Below are 14,847 nucleotides of genomic sequence, written 5' to 3' on the forward strand. Positions count from 1 at the left end.
CATTTGAATAAAAGGTAATAATGTGGTAACATTTTAACACCACATTAAATAGTGAGAAGTTGGTAAGAACATTTTCTGATATACAGAACACATAATTGAGAAAGGTAATTTTCTAGTGAATATGGAGATTCACCTAACTTTGCCCTGCAGAGTGGTAAGGAATTTCTACTTTAGAAAGCATAGGAAAGTAATTCATAATAAAATACCTTGGATTTATTCTGACAATTAAGAATTTCAGTGCTCATTTGAAACTTCACTGTTGACATCTCCTCAAGCCTGCCTTCTTGAAGTGATTTCAGCTTCTTGTTGGTCTCCTCTAGCTCAATTTGAAGGTCAGCCATGGTGGTAGCACATTTTTCATATTCTTTCAATTTCTCTAACAGAGCATTGTTTTCCTGCTGCTGGGCAGCTAAGTCGACATGCAGCCTTTCTTTCTCTTGCAGAGCTTGGGTATCATATTCCTGAAGTTGGTTGTTAAGTTGAACAAGCTTGCCATCTAGAACCTCTCTCTCAGTTGTCAAATTGAAAATCTGAATCCCGAGCTCTGCTATATCTGTGTTAGTCCTTCGAAGTGTCTCTTTGGTTTCAGCACTCTCTAAACTGGTAAGCTGAGACCACTCCTTGACTTGAAACAGTTCTTTCTTAATACAGGAAAAGTTTTTTTCCAAGTTAAACTTTTCACTAACAATCTTTTCTTTTTCACTTAACAATTGTTCTTCTTTTTCCTTAAACTTCATAAGCTCTTCCACATGACTAAGATTCAGCAGCTCAATTTGTTCTTTCAGTTGCTGAATTAAGCTTTGGTACTCACTCAAGAGAGCCTCTGTGACATTAAGCTTCCTGTGAACTTTTTCGCTTTCCTGAGAAGTCTGATTAAGCTTACCTGTGACATCCATAATTTCTGCTTCTAACCTCTTTTGTTCACCTATATTAAGTTCAAACTGCTTCTCTGCTTTAGACATCATAGAAGTCATTTCTTTTACATCTTGTTCTTTGCTTGCTCTTTGCTCCAGCTGAGCTTGCTCTACTGAAATCTTTTCTGCTGTTAGAGATTCAATAATTCTTATTTGATGAAGGCAAGTCTTTTCCATGTCACATTTTTCTTTTTCCAATACATGAGTATGCTTTGTATATTCCTCGATTTCATTTGATAGTTGATTTAACTGTTTTTCCTTTTCTTGAAGCACAGAGCTATTCTTTTCTATTACTGTAATGAATGACTTTTCCCTTTCCTTCAAAGAAGCAAGGTTTTTCTCCAGCTGCAAAATCAGCATTTTTGCATTTTTATGTTCAGTTTGCAAAATGGACAAATTGCTGTTTGCAAGCTCTTCCCGATCTTGAAGTTCTTGGTAATCAGTTTCCAGACTTTGTAATTTTTGTTCTATATTTTTATAATGCCTTCTTGCATTTTGCAAGTTTTCATCCAATTGTTTGTTTTCATCCCATATTTTCTTTTCTTTTTCATCGACTGACACTAGGGCATCATCAATCTGGCTCTGCAACTGTTTTTCAGATGCTGTTAGCTTTGCCATATCTGCTTCCAAATAGGCTTTGATTTCTTGATGTTCGGTGTGTTTATATTCAAGGTTCTTTCGTGCTTGATTCAGTTCTGCTTTATCAATCTGAAGTCTATTGTTCTTCACAGTGACTTCAATATTCTCCAAACTCTGCTCTGCCATTTGCTCTTCCATGTCCATAGTTTTGGTGAGGTGTTCTCCATCACTAATCAGCTGGATTGTTACCTTTTCATGGTTACAAAGATTCTGAGACATCTGTGATAACCGCTCTTCCAGAAGACAAAGTTGTTCTGCTGTGGTCCTTTCCTGGTGCTTCAGTGTTTCTTCTTTAATTCTGCATTCCTCCCACAGCCGTTCCTTGTCGCTCTGTACTTGTGCCAGAGTTTCCTCAAGTGATACTATGCGTAGTAATAACACTTCCTGCTGTGCGTTGATATGTTTACATTCCTTCTCTTTTGCCTCCACATTGCTTTTGGAAAAGCTGTTCTTACTTTCCATGGTTTCAATCTTTGATAAGAGTTTTGTTTTCTCTTCTTTCATTGATTTCTGCTCTTCCTCCTTTTGCTTGAGCTTTTCTTTCAAAGCGGTCAGTTGCAATAAGAAGTCATTGTTTTGTGTTTGAGATTCTTGCCTTTCAGGTCTGTCAGTTTCTAATTTTAGCTCATGCCTGGGGGCGTTTTCTTTTGGACGTACATCCATTTTTGCGAGAAGATTTTTATTACAGTCCTCAGTTAAATTCAATTTTTTTTGCAGCTCATTAATTAATACATCTTTTAAGCTGACCAATGTTCTTTGTCCTTCTAACTCCTGTAAAAGAGGCTCAAGCTGTAATGCATACTCTTTTGTACCCATCCCTATATCCCCTACTTTTACTGGGTTTTCCTTTTTCTTTTCAGCTGAATTCAATTCCAATGTGTGCATGCACTTTTGCAGTTCCTGGATTATATTTTGTGTGGACTGGGATACATCACACTGTTTCTGTAATTCCTCTATCAGTTTTGTTAAATTAGTTTTTTCTTCTGCAACGCTGTGGTTTGGTTCGCTCTCAACCTTTGCCTGTTCCCTCTGGAGCAGTAATAAATTGTGCAACTCCTGGTTTTCCCTCTCAAGTTGTTGAATGTGCATTTCTAGCTCTTTCAACCTAAACTCTGAATGGTCCAGCTCAATACGCATTTCATCCAAACCCTCAAGTGGCTCAACAGCAAGAGAGTTATTTGCTTCAAGACTGGATGTAAACTCTTGGGCCTAAGGAAGAGAACATATATCAAAATCAGGCATTAATTCAACAGAACATGCATCCTGTTTTAGAAATAAAAAATGTATGATGTATTATTTACATTCAAGTGTTTGGCAAAAAATGTAATGAGGGCCTAACTTCAGGACATAACAGGTCATATTAAGTGTATTCATTATTGGAACAATGCTGAAATAAGGTCAGGTTATTGATTTACTGCTGCGGCAGACTTTATTCTTACTAATCACCGGCTTGTACCTGGCATGTTCCTGGAATGCCACACTGTTCACCCGGAGCATGCCGGGCTCCTTTTGCCTTCCCAGCCAGGCGCATGCCCGGCTGACGCACGGTTGATGTGTTAATTGATAATGGTTCAGGATTTACTAGGCTGCAATGCTTCGCGTGTCCGCCAGATGGCATAAATTCATGAATTGTAATGCAGTATATATATATATATATATATATACTGTATAACAACAACCCCTATAACCCCTAACATACAGTACTGTACACATACAGTACTGTATATGCACATCAGTGATACTGTAGGCCGGCGGGGGCGAGATGTGTTTGCAGCAGAGAGAGAACCGCTGCTCTCTCTGTGCAAACATCGGCACATTAAAAATTATTTAAAATACATTTTTATTCATAGTGTAGACGTGCAGGGGGTCTCCGGAGCTGAACCGCGTTGGTTTCAGGTCCGGGGACCCCCTGCTCCCCGAGATACGGCCCCCTTTATGAGGTGCCGGTATCCCTCAGCATTTAAAGGTCCCGATCACGTGACCGCAACATGTTAACAAAGCAGAGGGATACCGGCACCCCCTAAAGGGGCCTGTATCTCGGGGAGCAGGGGGTCCCCGGACTTAAAACAAAAACGTTTCTGCTCCGGAGACCCTCTGTACATGTACAGTATAAACAAAACACATATATAAATAAACACTCGATCCTTACCTTAGCGGCTATGTGCTATGGTAACGAAGCAGCATTTCTGTATTTTAATAATATTGTACAGTGAGCAGGGGGTTCCCTGAGCCAGAAATTAATGCTCAGGGGAACCCCTGCTCCTGCACAATATTATTAAAATACAGAAATGCTGCTTCGTTACCATAGCTGATAGCCGCTAAGGCAATGAAGGGGTTAACCCACCGTGCCCGCTTTATTGTGGGTAGCGGGGGTGGGTGAAGGGGGTATTTGGCCCTTGGTGTGAGTTTAGGACTTGCGGGGGGGTTGCGGGTGCACTTAACCCCTTCACGGCCGTAGCAGTTAATACCGCTACGGTCATGAATGGGTTAACCCCTCCCGCTACCCCCCCGCAAGCCCAAAACAACCATCGTTGGGGCTAATACCCCCTTCACCCACTCCCGCTACCCACAATAAAAAAAACTCACACACAGCAGCCGCCCAAAAAAAAAAAAAATAAATCTAAATAAATAAATAAATAAATGAATATAAATAAATACATTTAAAATACATTTTTATTCATAGTGTAGATGTGCAGGGGGTCTCCGGAGCTGAACTGCGTTGGTTTCAGGTCCGGCGACCCCCTGCTCCTTGAGATACAGCCCCCTTTATGAGGTGCCGGTTTCCCTCAGCATTTAAAGGTCCCGATCACGTGACCGCGGCCTGTAAACCAAGCAGAGGGATACCGGCACCCCCTAAAGGGGCCTGTATCTCGGGGAGCAGGGGGTCCCCAGACCTAAAACCAAAGCGGTTCAGCTCCGGAGACCCTCTGCACATCTACACTATGAATAAAAATGTATTTTAAATGTATTTATTTATATTCATTTATTTATTTAGATTTATTTATTAATTGTGCTGCTGTGTGTGAATTTTTTTTATTGTGGGTAGTGGCGGTGGGTGAAGGGGGTATTAGCCCCAACGGTGGTTGTTTAGGGCTTGTGGGGGGGTAGTGGGTTCACTTAACCCCTTCACGACCGTAGCGGTATTAACTGCTACGGTCGTGAAGGGGTTAAGTGCACCCGCAACCCCTCCCCCCCCCGCAAGTCCTAAACTCACACCAAGGGCCAAAAACCCCCTTCACCCACCCCCGCTACCCACAAAAAAAAATTCGCGCACAGCAGACCCACAATTAATCACGTGACCGCGGCCTGTAAACCAAGCAGAGGGATACCGGCACCCCCTAAAGGGGCCTGTATCTCGGGGAGCAGGGGGTGCCGGTATCCCTCTGCTTTGTTTACATGCCGCTGTCACGTGATCGGGACCTTTAAATGCAGAGGGATACCGGCACCTCATAAAGGGGCCTGTATCTCGGGGAGCAGTGTATCCCCGGACCTGAAACCAACGCGGTTCAGCTCCGGAGACCCCCTGCACATGTACACTATGAATAAAAATGTATATTAAATAATTTTTAATGTGCCGATGTTTGCGCAGAGAGAGCAGCGGTTCTCTCTCTGCTGCAAACACATCTCGCCAGGGGACGGCCTACAGTATCATTGATGTGCATATACAGTACTGTATGTGTATGTTAGGGGTTATAGCGGTTGTTGTTATACAGTATATACTGTATATATATAGTATATACTGCATTACAATTCATGAATTTCTCGGCTTCAAAGACAACAGCTCGCAAACGCCCCCATGCGTTTTTACACGGCATTGCAGTATTGCAGCCAGCGGGAATAAAATGCTTAAATCACGGGCGCGATGTAACGCTATATACCCCGGGAAAAAACTACAAAAAAACGCAGATAACCGGGATACTCCGAAATTCGCGGAGCTAGCCAAGTAAGAATAAAGTTGGTCGGTAGTGTACTTACCCAACATTTTAAAAATACAGTCTTGTTTTTAATTGTTTCCTGATTATATAGTTTGCATAAAAATGTAGTACATAAACCTCACTCTTTGTAAATTTAAAGCAGTCATTCTACCTACACGGTTTTTACCCCAATTTATTTTACAGGATGGTAGCAGTTGGTCGACTGAAATTGATCCATGCTATTTTGAGCTTTTGGGGACCCCAAGATTTCCGAGCTACTTACTGCTGAAGTTAAAAGTTTAAATCTACCTCCGGTGGAAACTAAATGGCTGCCAAATTTAAGGCAAATAGAAAGCCGAAACATCATTGCATGGCCATTTAAATCCCCTTTGAATAACAGGAAGTAATACTGTCTTTACCAGGGGATTCCCAGAACTGGAAATAGCACTGTTTAGCTCTGAAGGAACCCTCTGTTCCCATCCAGTAAAAAAAGGGGGAAAGGTTTTCATAGAACAGGCTACTTCATGAAGGATTTGTGTACAGATTCTACCCTGTCCACAAATTTTGCTGCATTATATGGACATTTTTTAAATGCTGCACTTGAGAGGAGCCGGGAAATACTGTATGTGGCATAAATCTGAGCACTGCTTTTCCCAGCTATTCCTTATCAGTAAATAACTGTTTGATCTTGATGCCTATAAAGCAACCAAACTCTGAGAAAGTTGTGGCTTACTGTTATAGCTTTCTCAACCTTGCTGAAACTTATTAAGACCAAACCACATCTCTACTGGCAGTTAACTAGTCTGCTAAAGTACATAGTCACAGCTGTATCATATAAGAAGGGGTCTACTTTGAATAGCTGTTTTAATAAGAAGTAATATACCTTTAAGCATTTTACTTTATCTTTAGAGATAAAAGATAGAGGACAGCCATGGTGTGCTACTAATATATATATGTAACTGGATGCACGTGTAATCCTAAAGGCAGAACAGTGACAAACAAACAGAGTACATAATACCGTGTGTGCTGATTTTCAGCTATTTATGCCTTAAGTCTATGCACTCATTACTAGCTGCTCTGTTCTTCTGATGATACAATGAAAACAATTAATATGATGCACAAGCAATTGTTTAATTTGAAGTGCCAGTGAAGAAAAAAAATAAAAGAATTTCAAAGAAATATGAAAAACATAACTTATCTAAAAAGGTATGATACAATGGCAACGGACAAACACTGTGGGCCTTATGCAGTAAGCACCGATAAGGCTTTTTTCTGCATTTTTTGCCCTCCCGATTCAGTAAGCGCCGATAAGTGGGAATTATCGGCAACTTTTCTTCCCGATAAAAAGTTATCGGCAGCCGGCTGCCGATAAGCCACTTATCGGCACTTTTTTAACTCGGTGGAATTCAGGTAGCCCCGATCAGCTTTTCGCTGCTGATCGGCACTCCAGAATGGAGAGTTTATCGGGAATCCAGCCCGCCAACTAAAGTTGGCAACTTGGTGGAGGAGAAGCATCGGCAAGGGCAACACTTAGAAAAAATCAGCCCTTTTTCCTGTCTGTGATTGATGCCGGAGGTCTCTGGAACTGATACCCGTACCGGAGGCCCCCGGCATGCATCCGAGGCAGGAAAAATGCATTTAAAGGCCACTTCATTACCTTAGCGGCTAACACATACATACTTATAAAGAAATAACCCCCCCCTTAACACATACAGTATAGTAATGGCCACAATTACTATTATCCACAAAGGGATAATAGTGAATGTGCCCATTTTAAATACATAAACAGCAATAAATACATGAAATACATATAGCCAGTGTTCGACAATCCTATACATTTACACGCCCGGGGCAGGTGGATTTAACCTCCGGGCGAGTAACAAGCAGCACACGTGGCACAAGCAGCACACGTGTTTGTTTTTTTAAATTTCCCTGCTCGCTCTATATGAGCCCGCCCCCAACGAGCGGCCATTCTTTCTGCCTGGAGATCTGTTGGAGAGTAAGTACTCTCTAATCCTCCATCCTGCGGCCCCTCTGCTCCTTCCCTGCAAGCCAAGGTGTTCCCCCCCTTCTCCCCCAGGCTTCCGCGCCACTTCCCGCTTCCCCCGATCTGTCACACAAGCACTCAGCTGTTAAGGAAACCCTGAGCCCTACTCTTCTCCTGCTCTGATGGCCAGCTCAGCTATTAGCAGGGGAAATCCCCTAACCGGTGCTTCTCCCTGCTCGCTCTAAGCAGGGTAAATCCCCTACCAGGTGCCTCTCCCTGCTCGGTCTAAGCAGGGGAAATCCCCTAACCGGTGCCTCTCCTTGCTCAGTCTAAGCAGGGGAAATCCCCTAACCGGTGCCTCTCCCTGCTCGGTCTAAGCAGGGGAAATCCCCTACCGGCCCTTCTCCATTCTATCAGGGAATACTGCGGCGTCCGCCTCTGGACGGAGTGCGGCCCCTTGCAGAGGCCCTCCTGCCGTCTAGAGGCCCCCGCTGCCATGTACGACCCCCCCTGCCTTGCAGAGGCCCTGCTGCCGTGCGGGGGGGCCACTGCTGTGCAGAGGCCCCACTGCTGTCATGTGCGGCCCTCTGCCTTGCGGGTGAGTGTTTTTGTGTGTGAGTGAGTGTGTCACCCTTTCTCCCTCTCCCTGTGTCACCCTTTCTCCCTCTCCCTGTGTAACCCTTTCTCCTTCTCCCTGTGTCACCCTTTCTCCCTCTCCCTGTGTCACCCTTTCTCCCTCTCCCTGTGTCACCCTTTCTCCCTCTCCCTGTGTCACCCTTTCTCCCTCTCCCTGTGTCACCCTTTCTCCCTCTCCCTGTGTCACCCTTTCTCCGTCTCCCTGTGTCACCCTTTCCCTCTCTCTCCCTGTGTCACCCTTTCCCTCTCTCTCCCTCTCCCTGTGTCACCCACCCTCTCCCTGTGTCACCCACCCTCTCCCTCTCCCTGTGTCACCGACCCTCTCCCTCTCCCTGTGTCACCCACCCTCTCCCTGTGTCACCCACCCTCTCCCTCTCCCTGTCACCCACCCTCTCCCTGTGAAACCCACCCTCTCCCTGTGTCACCAACCCTCTCCCTCTTCCTGTGTCACCCACCCTCTCCCTGTGTCACCCACCCTCTCCCTGTGTCACCCACCCTCTCCCCGTGTCACCCACCCTCTCCCTCTCCCTATGTCACCCACCCTCTCCCCGTGTCACCCACCCTCTCCCTCTCCCTGTGTCACCCACCCTCTCCCTCTCCCCGTGTCACCCACCCTCTCCCTCTCCCCGTGTCACCCACCCTCTCCCTCTCCCTGTGTCACACACCCTCTCCCCGTGTCACCCACCCTCTCCCTCTCCCCGTGTCACCCACCCTCTCCCCGTATCACCCATCCTCTCCCCGTGTCACCCACCCTCTCCCTCTCCCCGTGTCACCCACTCTCTCTCTCTCCCCGTGTCACCCACCCTCCCTCTCCCTGTGTCACCCTCCCTCTCCCTGTCACCCTCCCTCTCCCTCTCCCTGTGTCACCCTCCCTCTCCCTGTGTCATCCTCCCTCTCCCTGTGTCACCCTCCCTCTCCGTGTCACCCTCCCTCTCCCTGTGTCACCCTCCTTTGCCATGTGTCACCCTCCCTCGCCCTGTGTCACCCTCCCTCTCCGTGTCACCCTCCCTCTCCCTGTGTCACCCTCCCTCTCCCTGTGTCACCCTCCCTCTCCCTGTGTCACCCTCCCTCTCCCTGTGTCACCCTCCCTCTCCCTGTGTCACCCACCCTCTCCCTGTGTCTCTCTCTGTCTGTCTCTCTCTCTGTCTGTCTCTCTCTCTGTCTCTCTCTCTCACACACCCTCTCTCTCTCTCTCACACAACCTCTCTCTCTCTCACACACACCCTTTCTCTCTCACACCCCCCCTCTCTCTCTCTCTCTCTTACACACCCTCTCTCTCACACACCCTCTCTCTCTCACACACCCTCTCTCACACACACCCTCTCTCTCACACACCCTCTCTCTCTCACACACCCTCTCTCTCTCACACACCCTCTCTCTCTCACACACCCTCTCTCTCACACCCTCTCTCTCTCTCACACACTCTCTCTCTCTCACACACTCTCTCTCTCACTCACACTCTCTCTCTCTCACTCACACTCTCTCTCTCACTCACACTCTCTCTCTCACTCACACTCTCTCACTCACACTCTCTCTCTCTCACACTCTGGATCTCTTATTTACCCGATATATCTTAACAGCCCTATACTACACCGAAATAACCTATACTGCTTTCTTCCAGATCTAACTCTCGATGTCACACGGAAGACATAGGAATCCCCCCTAACCCAGAAGACAGGTAGAAAACACCTCCCCTCCAACTTATAACATTGCGGGAATGAGGTATCTGGACATTGAGGGACTGCGGATCAGGTAAGATCCCAGGCGGGATTGCTGCTTTAGATATTGTGAAGCGGGGGCATCCAGACACTGGTTAAGGGGTTCAGGAAACTAGTCATTCACGTCTGGCTTTTATTTCTAAATCCGACAAACACACACACACACACACACACACACACACACACACACACACACACACACGTAACAAGGACTAATTGTAGTATAATGTAATACAGTAAATACATTTATGTCAAAAACGAATGTTGTTCTGACTAGGAATTTGTTAAATGTATTTTATTTATATATTTTATTTTAAAGCGGGGTTGGGGGCGGGACTAGGGGCGGGGTTGGGGGCGGGACTAGGTGGCGAGTAGATTTTTTGGTTGGGCGAGTAGATTTTTGGGTGATTTGTCGAACACTGCATATAGAATTCACCCATGTCCGGCTGCCACGATGAAGGCCATCCTCTTCTTCTCCTGCCCATGCACCCTCCGCTGCTGCAAAACAGACACAAGAATGAAAACATCCAATGTAATGTCCCCTAACCCCTTAATCACCATAGCGGTTAATAACCGCTAGTCATTAAGGGGTTAAACCACCCTCACTCACCACTCGGGACGCCTACATACCTTCCCACACTAACCCCCCACCCCGTGAGGCCTAACCACCCTCACCCACTACCCACAAGGGAGGCCTATCTACATACCGTTGGGGAAACACCCCCCTTCAACCCCCAGTACCCACAATAAAAACCATACAGTGACACACAATAAACATCATTATATTTATTAAATACATTACCCACCCCCTGTGCCCCGCCATAAATATAAGATTTATCCTTTTACAAACAGGGTTCATAACACAGCCCCACGCGAGTCCCCGGTGGGCTGGCGGGGCACCTGACAGACATACAGGGTACCAGCAGCTCATTTCAAACAGGTTCTGGAGGCCTGTTGGTGGGTCCCGCCAAGCGCCATGGCTCCCAGGTGGTCTCCTTGGGTCACCGTGGGCCACAATTGGGTCCCCATGGTAGGCCCAAGGATGTCTGGGAGCCCCGGGTCAGACCCACAGGGGTCTGCGGGGCCTCGGGTGGTTCCCACGGGGGTCTGGGGAACTCACAAGTGCTCACTACGGGTCCGCGGTGCCCCCACGGATGTGGGACCACTGCTTCATCCCCACACCTATGGGTCGGCGGTGCCCCCACGGATGTGGGACCACCGCTTCATCCCCGCAGACTACGGGTCCACGGTGTCCCCACAGATGTGAGGCCACCGCTTCATCCCCACAGTGTATCCCTACTCTGATTGGCTCTAGTACCATGTGACAGGCTTTCAATGACGTCACATTCGTTCTCCCCCAAACCTCTGTCACATGGTATACTAGAGCCAATCAGAGTAGGGATGGAGTTCCCACGCTCTGATTGGCTACCGTACCATGTGAGGACGGCCATGTTTCTTTTCATGACATCATCTTAAAGGCAATTGAAGCAAAGCCATTCTGATTGGCTGTGCTTTCATTGCCTTTAAGTGACGTCATCTTATTTTTTTTATCGGCCAAACCACATGGTTTTCACGGCCCAATCAGGTCCGTGGGAACCATGATGAAAATGTAACGTCATAGGCCTTTAAAAGCCTATGTCGTCTCATTTTGAAGCCAGCCGCCGAGGAGGAAGGACCTCCTACAGAAGAAAGAAGACCAGGGTGTGGCCAAAGACGGGAAGAAGACCCCGGAAGAAGATAGAAGAAAGAAAAATACAGATGAAGATGGATTACAAATAGAATTGATTTGGATTTTTAGTTTAATGTTTATTTTTTTATGGTTTTTTATTTTATGGGTTCCTGTGCCTGGTGGTTTTGTTCGTGAGTAAGCTGTTCAACGGGAGTCGGTGGGGTCAAGTAATGGTAAGTGAACTAAAGAAATGTATTTAATTGAACTTGTTAATTTTTTATTTATTTTTTACTTCAAGGTTTTTATTGGGTTTCATAACAAGTACAATATGCCACATCCCATAGTAAAACAAATTGAAACCCCCCGAGGTTTACCCTTTTCACTCTCACATTCAAGGGTAAAATCACTCAAAAGCAACAAGGGACTTACAACATGCACTCACAAGACTAGACAAACCTGACTCACCAGACCAAAGACTTGACAACGGAGGGAAAAAACAACCAGGAAGGAAAAGGAGGGGGTAGGGGGGGGGGGAGTGGACTGCCACCGTGTTCTTCGTTGGTGGAAGATCTGCTTTCGGTCCGTATTGCGCTATTCTATGTGACTCCTGTCGACTCCTCTTCTTAATTCTGATTTTACTAATCGAGGGGATCCTACCTGTCACATGCCTATGTTATATAATGCTCCGCTCCGTCACCAGAGAACATCTACCCCGGGGATGTCGGATTGGGTAAGCCACGGCTCCCATACTTTTAAGAAATTTCGTCCAGAGTCGTTGACCCAGCTAGTCAACTGTTCCATCTGGCAAACTTGCCACATTCTATTTCGGATTTTGAGGATGACTGGTAGATCTTGCTGGATCCACAATGCTGCGATCTCGCACCTAGTGGCCGTGGCCATATGTGCCACCAATTTGTGTGCCGATTTTGGCAGCCCCTGCGCCCGCCAGCCCAATAGGAACAGCCACGGGTCCAGGGGGACCACTAAATCGAGGATACTTTGAGCCCATGCTCTAATGTTCTCCCAAATCGGGAGTACCTTCGGGCAGGACCACAGCATGTGGACTATGTCCGCCGATTCCCCGCACTGTTTTAGGCAGAGCGGGGAATAACCGCTGACAAATTTGGATAAACGTAGTGGGGTGTGATACCAGCGCATCATGACCTTATATGCGTTCTCTTTTAACGTTGAGCATATGGAGCTTTTAGCCGCCGCCTGTATGATCCACTCCCAGTCTTTGTCCTCTAAAGTCTCCCCTAGGTCTGTCTCCCATTTAGTCATGTAGTTCAGTTTGTCGGTGTCCTGTCCAACAGGGCAGATCACCTCCCGGTATAATCTAGAGGTAAGTCCCCGTGTGTCCGTAGCTCTGGAACACAGCTGCTCGAAATTGGTCCTGGCTGGTCTAATTGGAAATTCATTATAGAATGCTCTTATCTGGAGGTAGCGGAATAATTCAGTGTTTGGTAAGCCTTTTTCCGATTTGACGTGTTCAAATGTTTTAATAAATTTAGGCCCCTCCAGATTTATTAACCACTTATAGCCCGACTGTATCCAAATTTTGAAGTGCCGCTCTCCGTCCATCCCCGGGGCGAAGTCTGGATTATCGAACAGCGGGGTCATTAAGGAGTGTTTTGTCGTTAATTTATGTTTAAATTTGGAACTCCTCCACACCGCCAGAGAGTTCACCATGGTCCGTAGCAGCATCCCCACTGTGTTGTCGCATCGTTTTGGCAGCCAAATTTAATTATGCAACTCAATTGGAGCACAGCAGGTTTTCTCCAGAGCCACCCATCTCCGCAGTGACGGGTCAAGGTGCCACTGGACAATCTGACCCAATCTTGCTGCTTTGTAATATGCCATCAAGCAAGGTACCGCTAGTCCCCCTCGAATCGTGGGCCTAGTTAGTATACTCTTAGCAATTCGTGGACTCTTCTTGTGCCAAATGAATTTCATGATCTTTGACTGTAAGGCGAGGATATCTGCCCGCACCAGTGGTATTGGCAGGGCCTGGAACAGGTAAAGCACCCTTGGTAGGAGATTCATCTTGATGCTATGAATCCGTCCAAACCAAGAAATTCCAAACCCCGCCCACACCCTCAGATCCTCCCTTAGAGCTTGGAATAATTTGGGATAATTTGCTTTGGATAATGAGTCATATGTCTTGGTAATTTGGATACCTAAGTATTTGATTGAGGAGGCTTGCCATTTAAAATTAAAATTTAGTTCGATTAATTTCTCCATTGGGCGCGGGAGACTAATATTTAGGGCTTCAGACTTTGTCTGGTTAATTTTGAACCCGGAGATGAGGCTAAATGGTCCCAGAATCTCAAAGACATTGGGCAGGGAAGTGAGCGGCCTTGACATGGTCAGTATAACGTCATCAGCATACAATGCCACTTTATGGGATTGATCCCCTACGTCTATCCCTGTTATATCTGGGCTTAGGCGAATATGAGCCGCCAGGGGTTCTATACAAAATGCAAACAGCAGAGGGGACAGGGGGCACCCCTGTCGCGTCCCGCTACAGATGTTAAATTGCTCCGATGGGAAGCCCTGATGGTGCACACTAGCTGTGGGGCCTTTATACAGGGCCAAGATGGCTTCTAGGAGGCGTCCCTCAAACCCAAATGCTCCTAGTACTGCCCTCAGATAGGACCAGTCGATCCTATCGAAGGCCTTCTCAGCATCCAGACTCAACAGCATAGACGGGATATTTTTTTTGTTGGCCAGATCGATCAAATCTATGATGCGTCTTGTGTTGTCTGCCGCCTGCCTTCCTCCAATAAATCCCACCTGATCCGGGTGAATTAGCCCGGGCAGGACAGTGCCCACCCTGTTAGCTAGCAGTTTAGAAAATATTTTCACATCGGAAATTAATCAGGGATATGGGCCGGTAGCTCTTACAGTCTACTGGGTCTATGCCTGGCTTGTGGATCAGGGAGATAGAGGCCTGGAGCATCTGGGCTGGAAAGGAGCCCCCCGCTAAGATCTCGTTAAATAATTTCAAAAGTTGTGGCGCTAGTATTTTAAGGAATTTTTTGTAATATAAATTTGAAAAACCATCTGGTCCCGGAGCATTAGCTGGTTTAAGGGCCTTTATAACCTCTGATAGTTCTTCGAACGTAATGTCACCCTGTAATGCCTCCTTTTCTACCCTGCTCAATTTGGGAAGGCGCGCCTCTTTTAGGAACTTCTGAGTTTTTGCTTCTATTTTCTGTGTGTGGCTGACCTTATCTCCATCATAGAGAACTTCATAGAATTTTTTGAATTCCTCGACAATTCTTCTAGGGTCGGAGGTAAGGTCCCCCCCCCCTTGGTGCGGATTGAGGAGATACTATAATTAGGGAGTTTGTTACGTAATTTATTGGCA

At 46.5% G+C, this 14,847-nt stretch overlaps 1 protein-coding gene across 1 annotated transcript in view; it reads right to left on the bottom strand.

Moving 5' to 3' along the window:
* FYCO1 (FYVE and coiled-coil domain autophagy adaptor 1) overlaps positions 1-14,847 on the bottom strand; it is a 778,329-nt gene that overhangs the window by 487,393 nt on the left and 276,089 nt on the right. Inside the window, exon 7 of the mRNA XM_075588587.1 lies at positions 207-2,762. Coding sequence (XP_075444702.1) covers positions 207-2,762 — 2,556 coding nt within the window. The remainder of the gene's footprint in view (positions 1-206; positions 2,763-14,847) is intronic.

This window comes from Ascaphus truei, chromosome 2 (assembly GCF_040206685.1).
Source record: "Ascaphus truei isolate aAscTru1 chromosome 2, aAscTru1.hap1, whole genome shotgun sequence".
Taxonomy (NCBI): domain Eukaryota; kingdom Metazoa; phylum Chordata; class Amphibia; order Anura; family Ascaphidae; genus Ascaphus; species Ascaphus truei.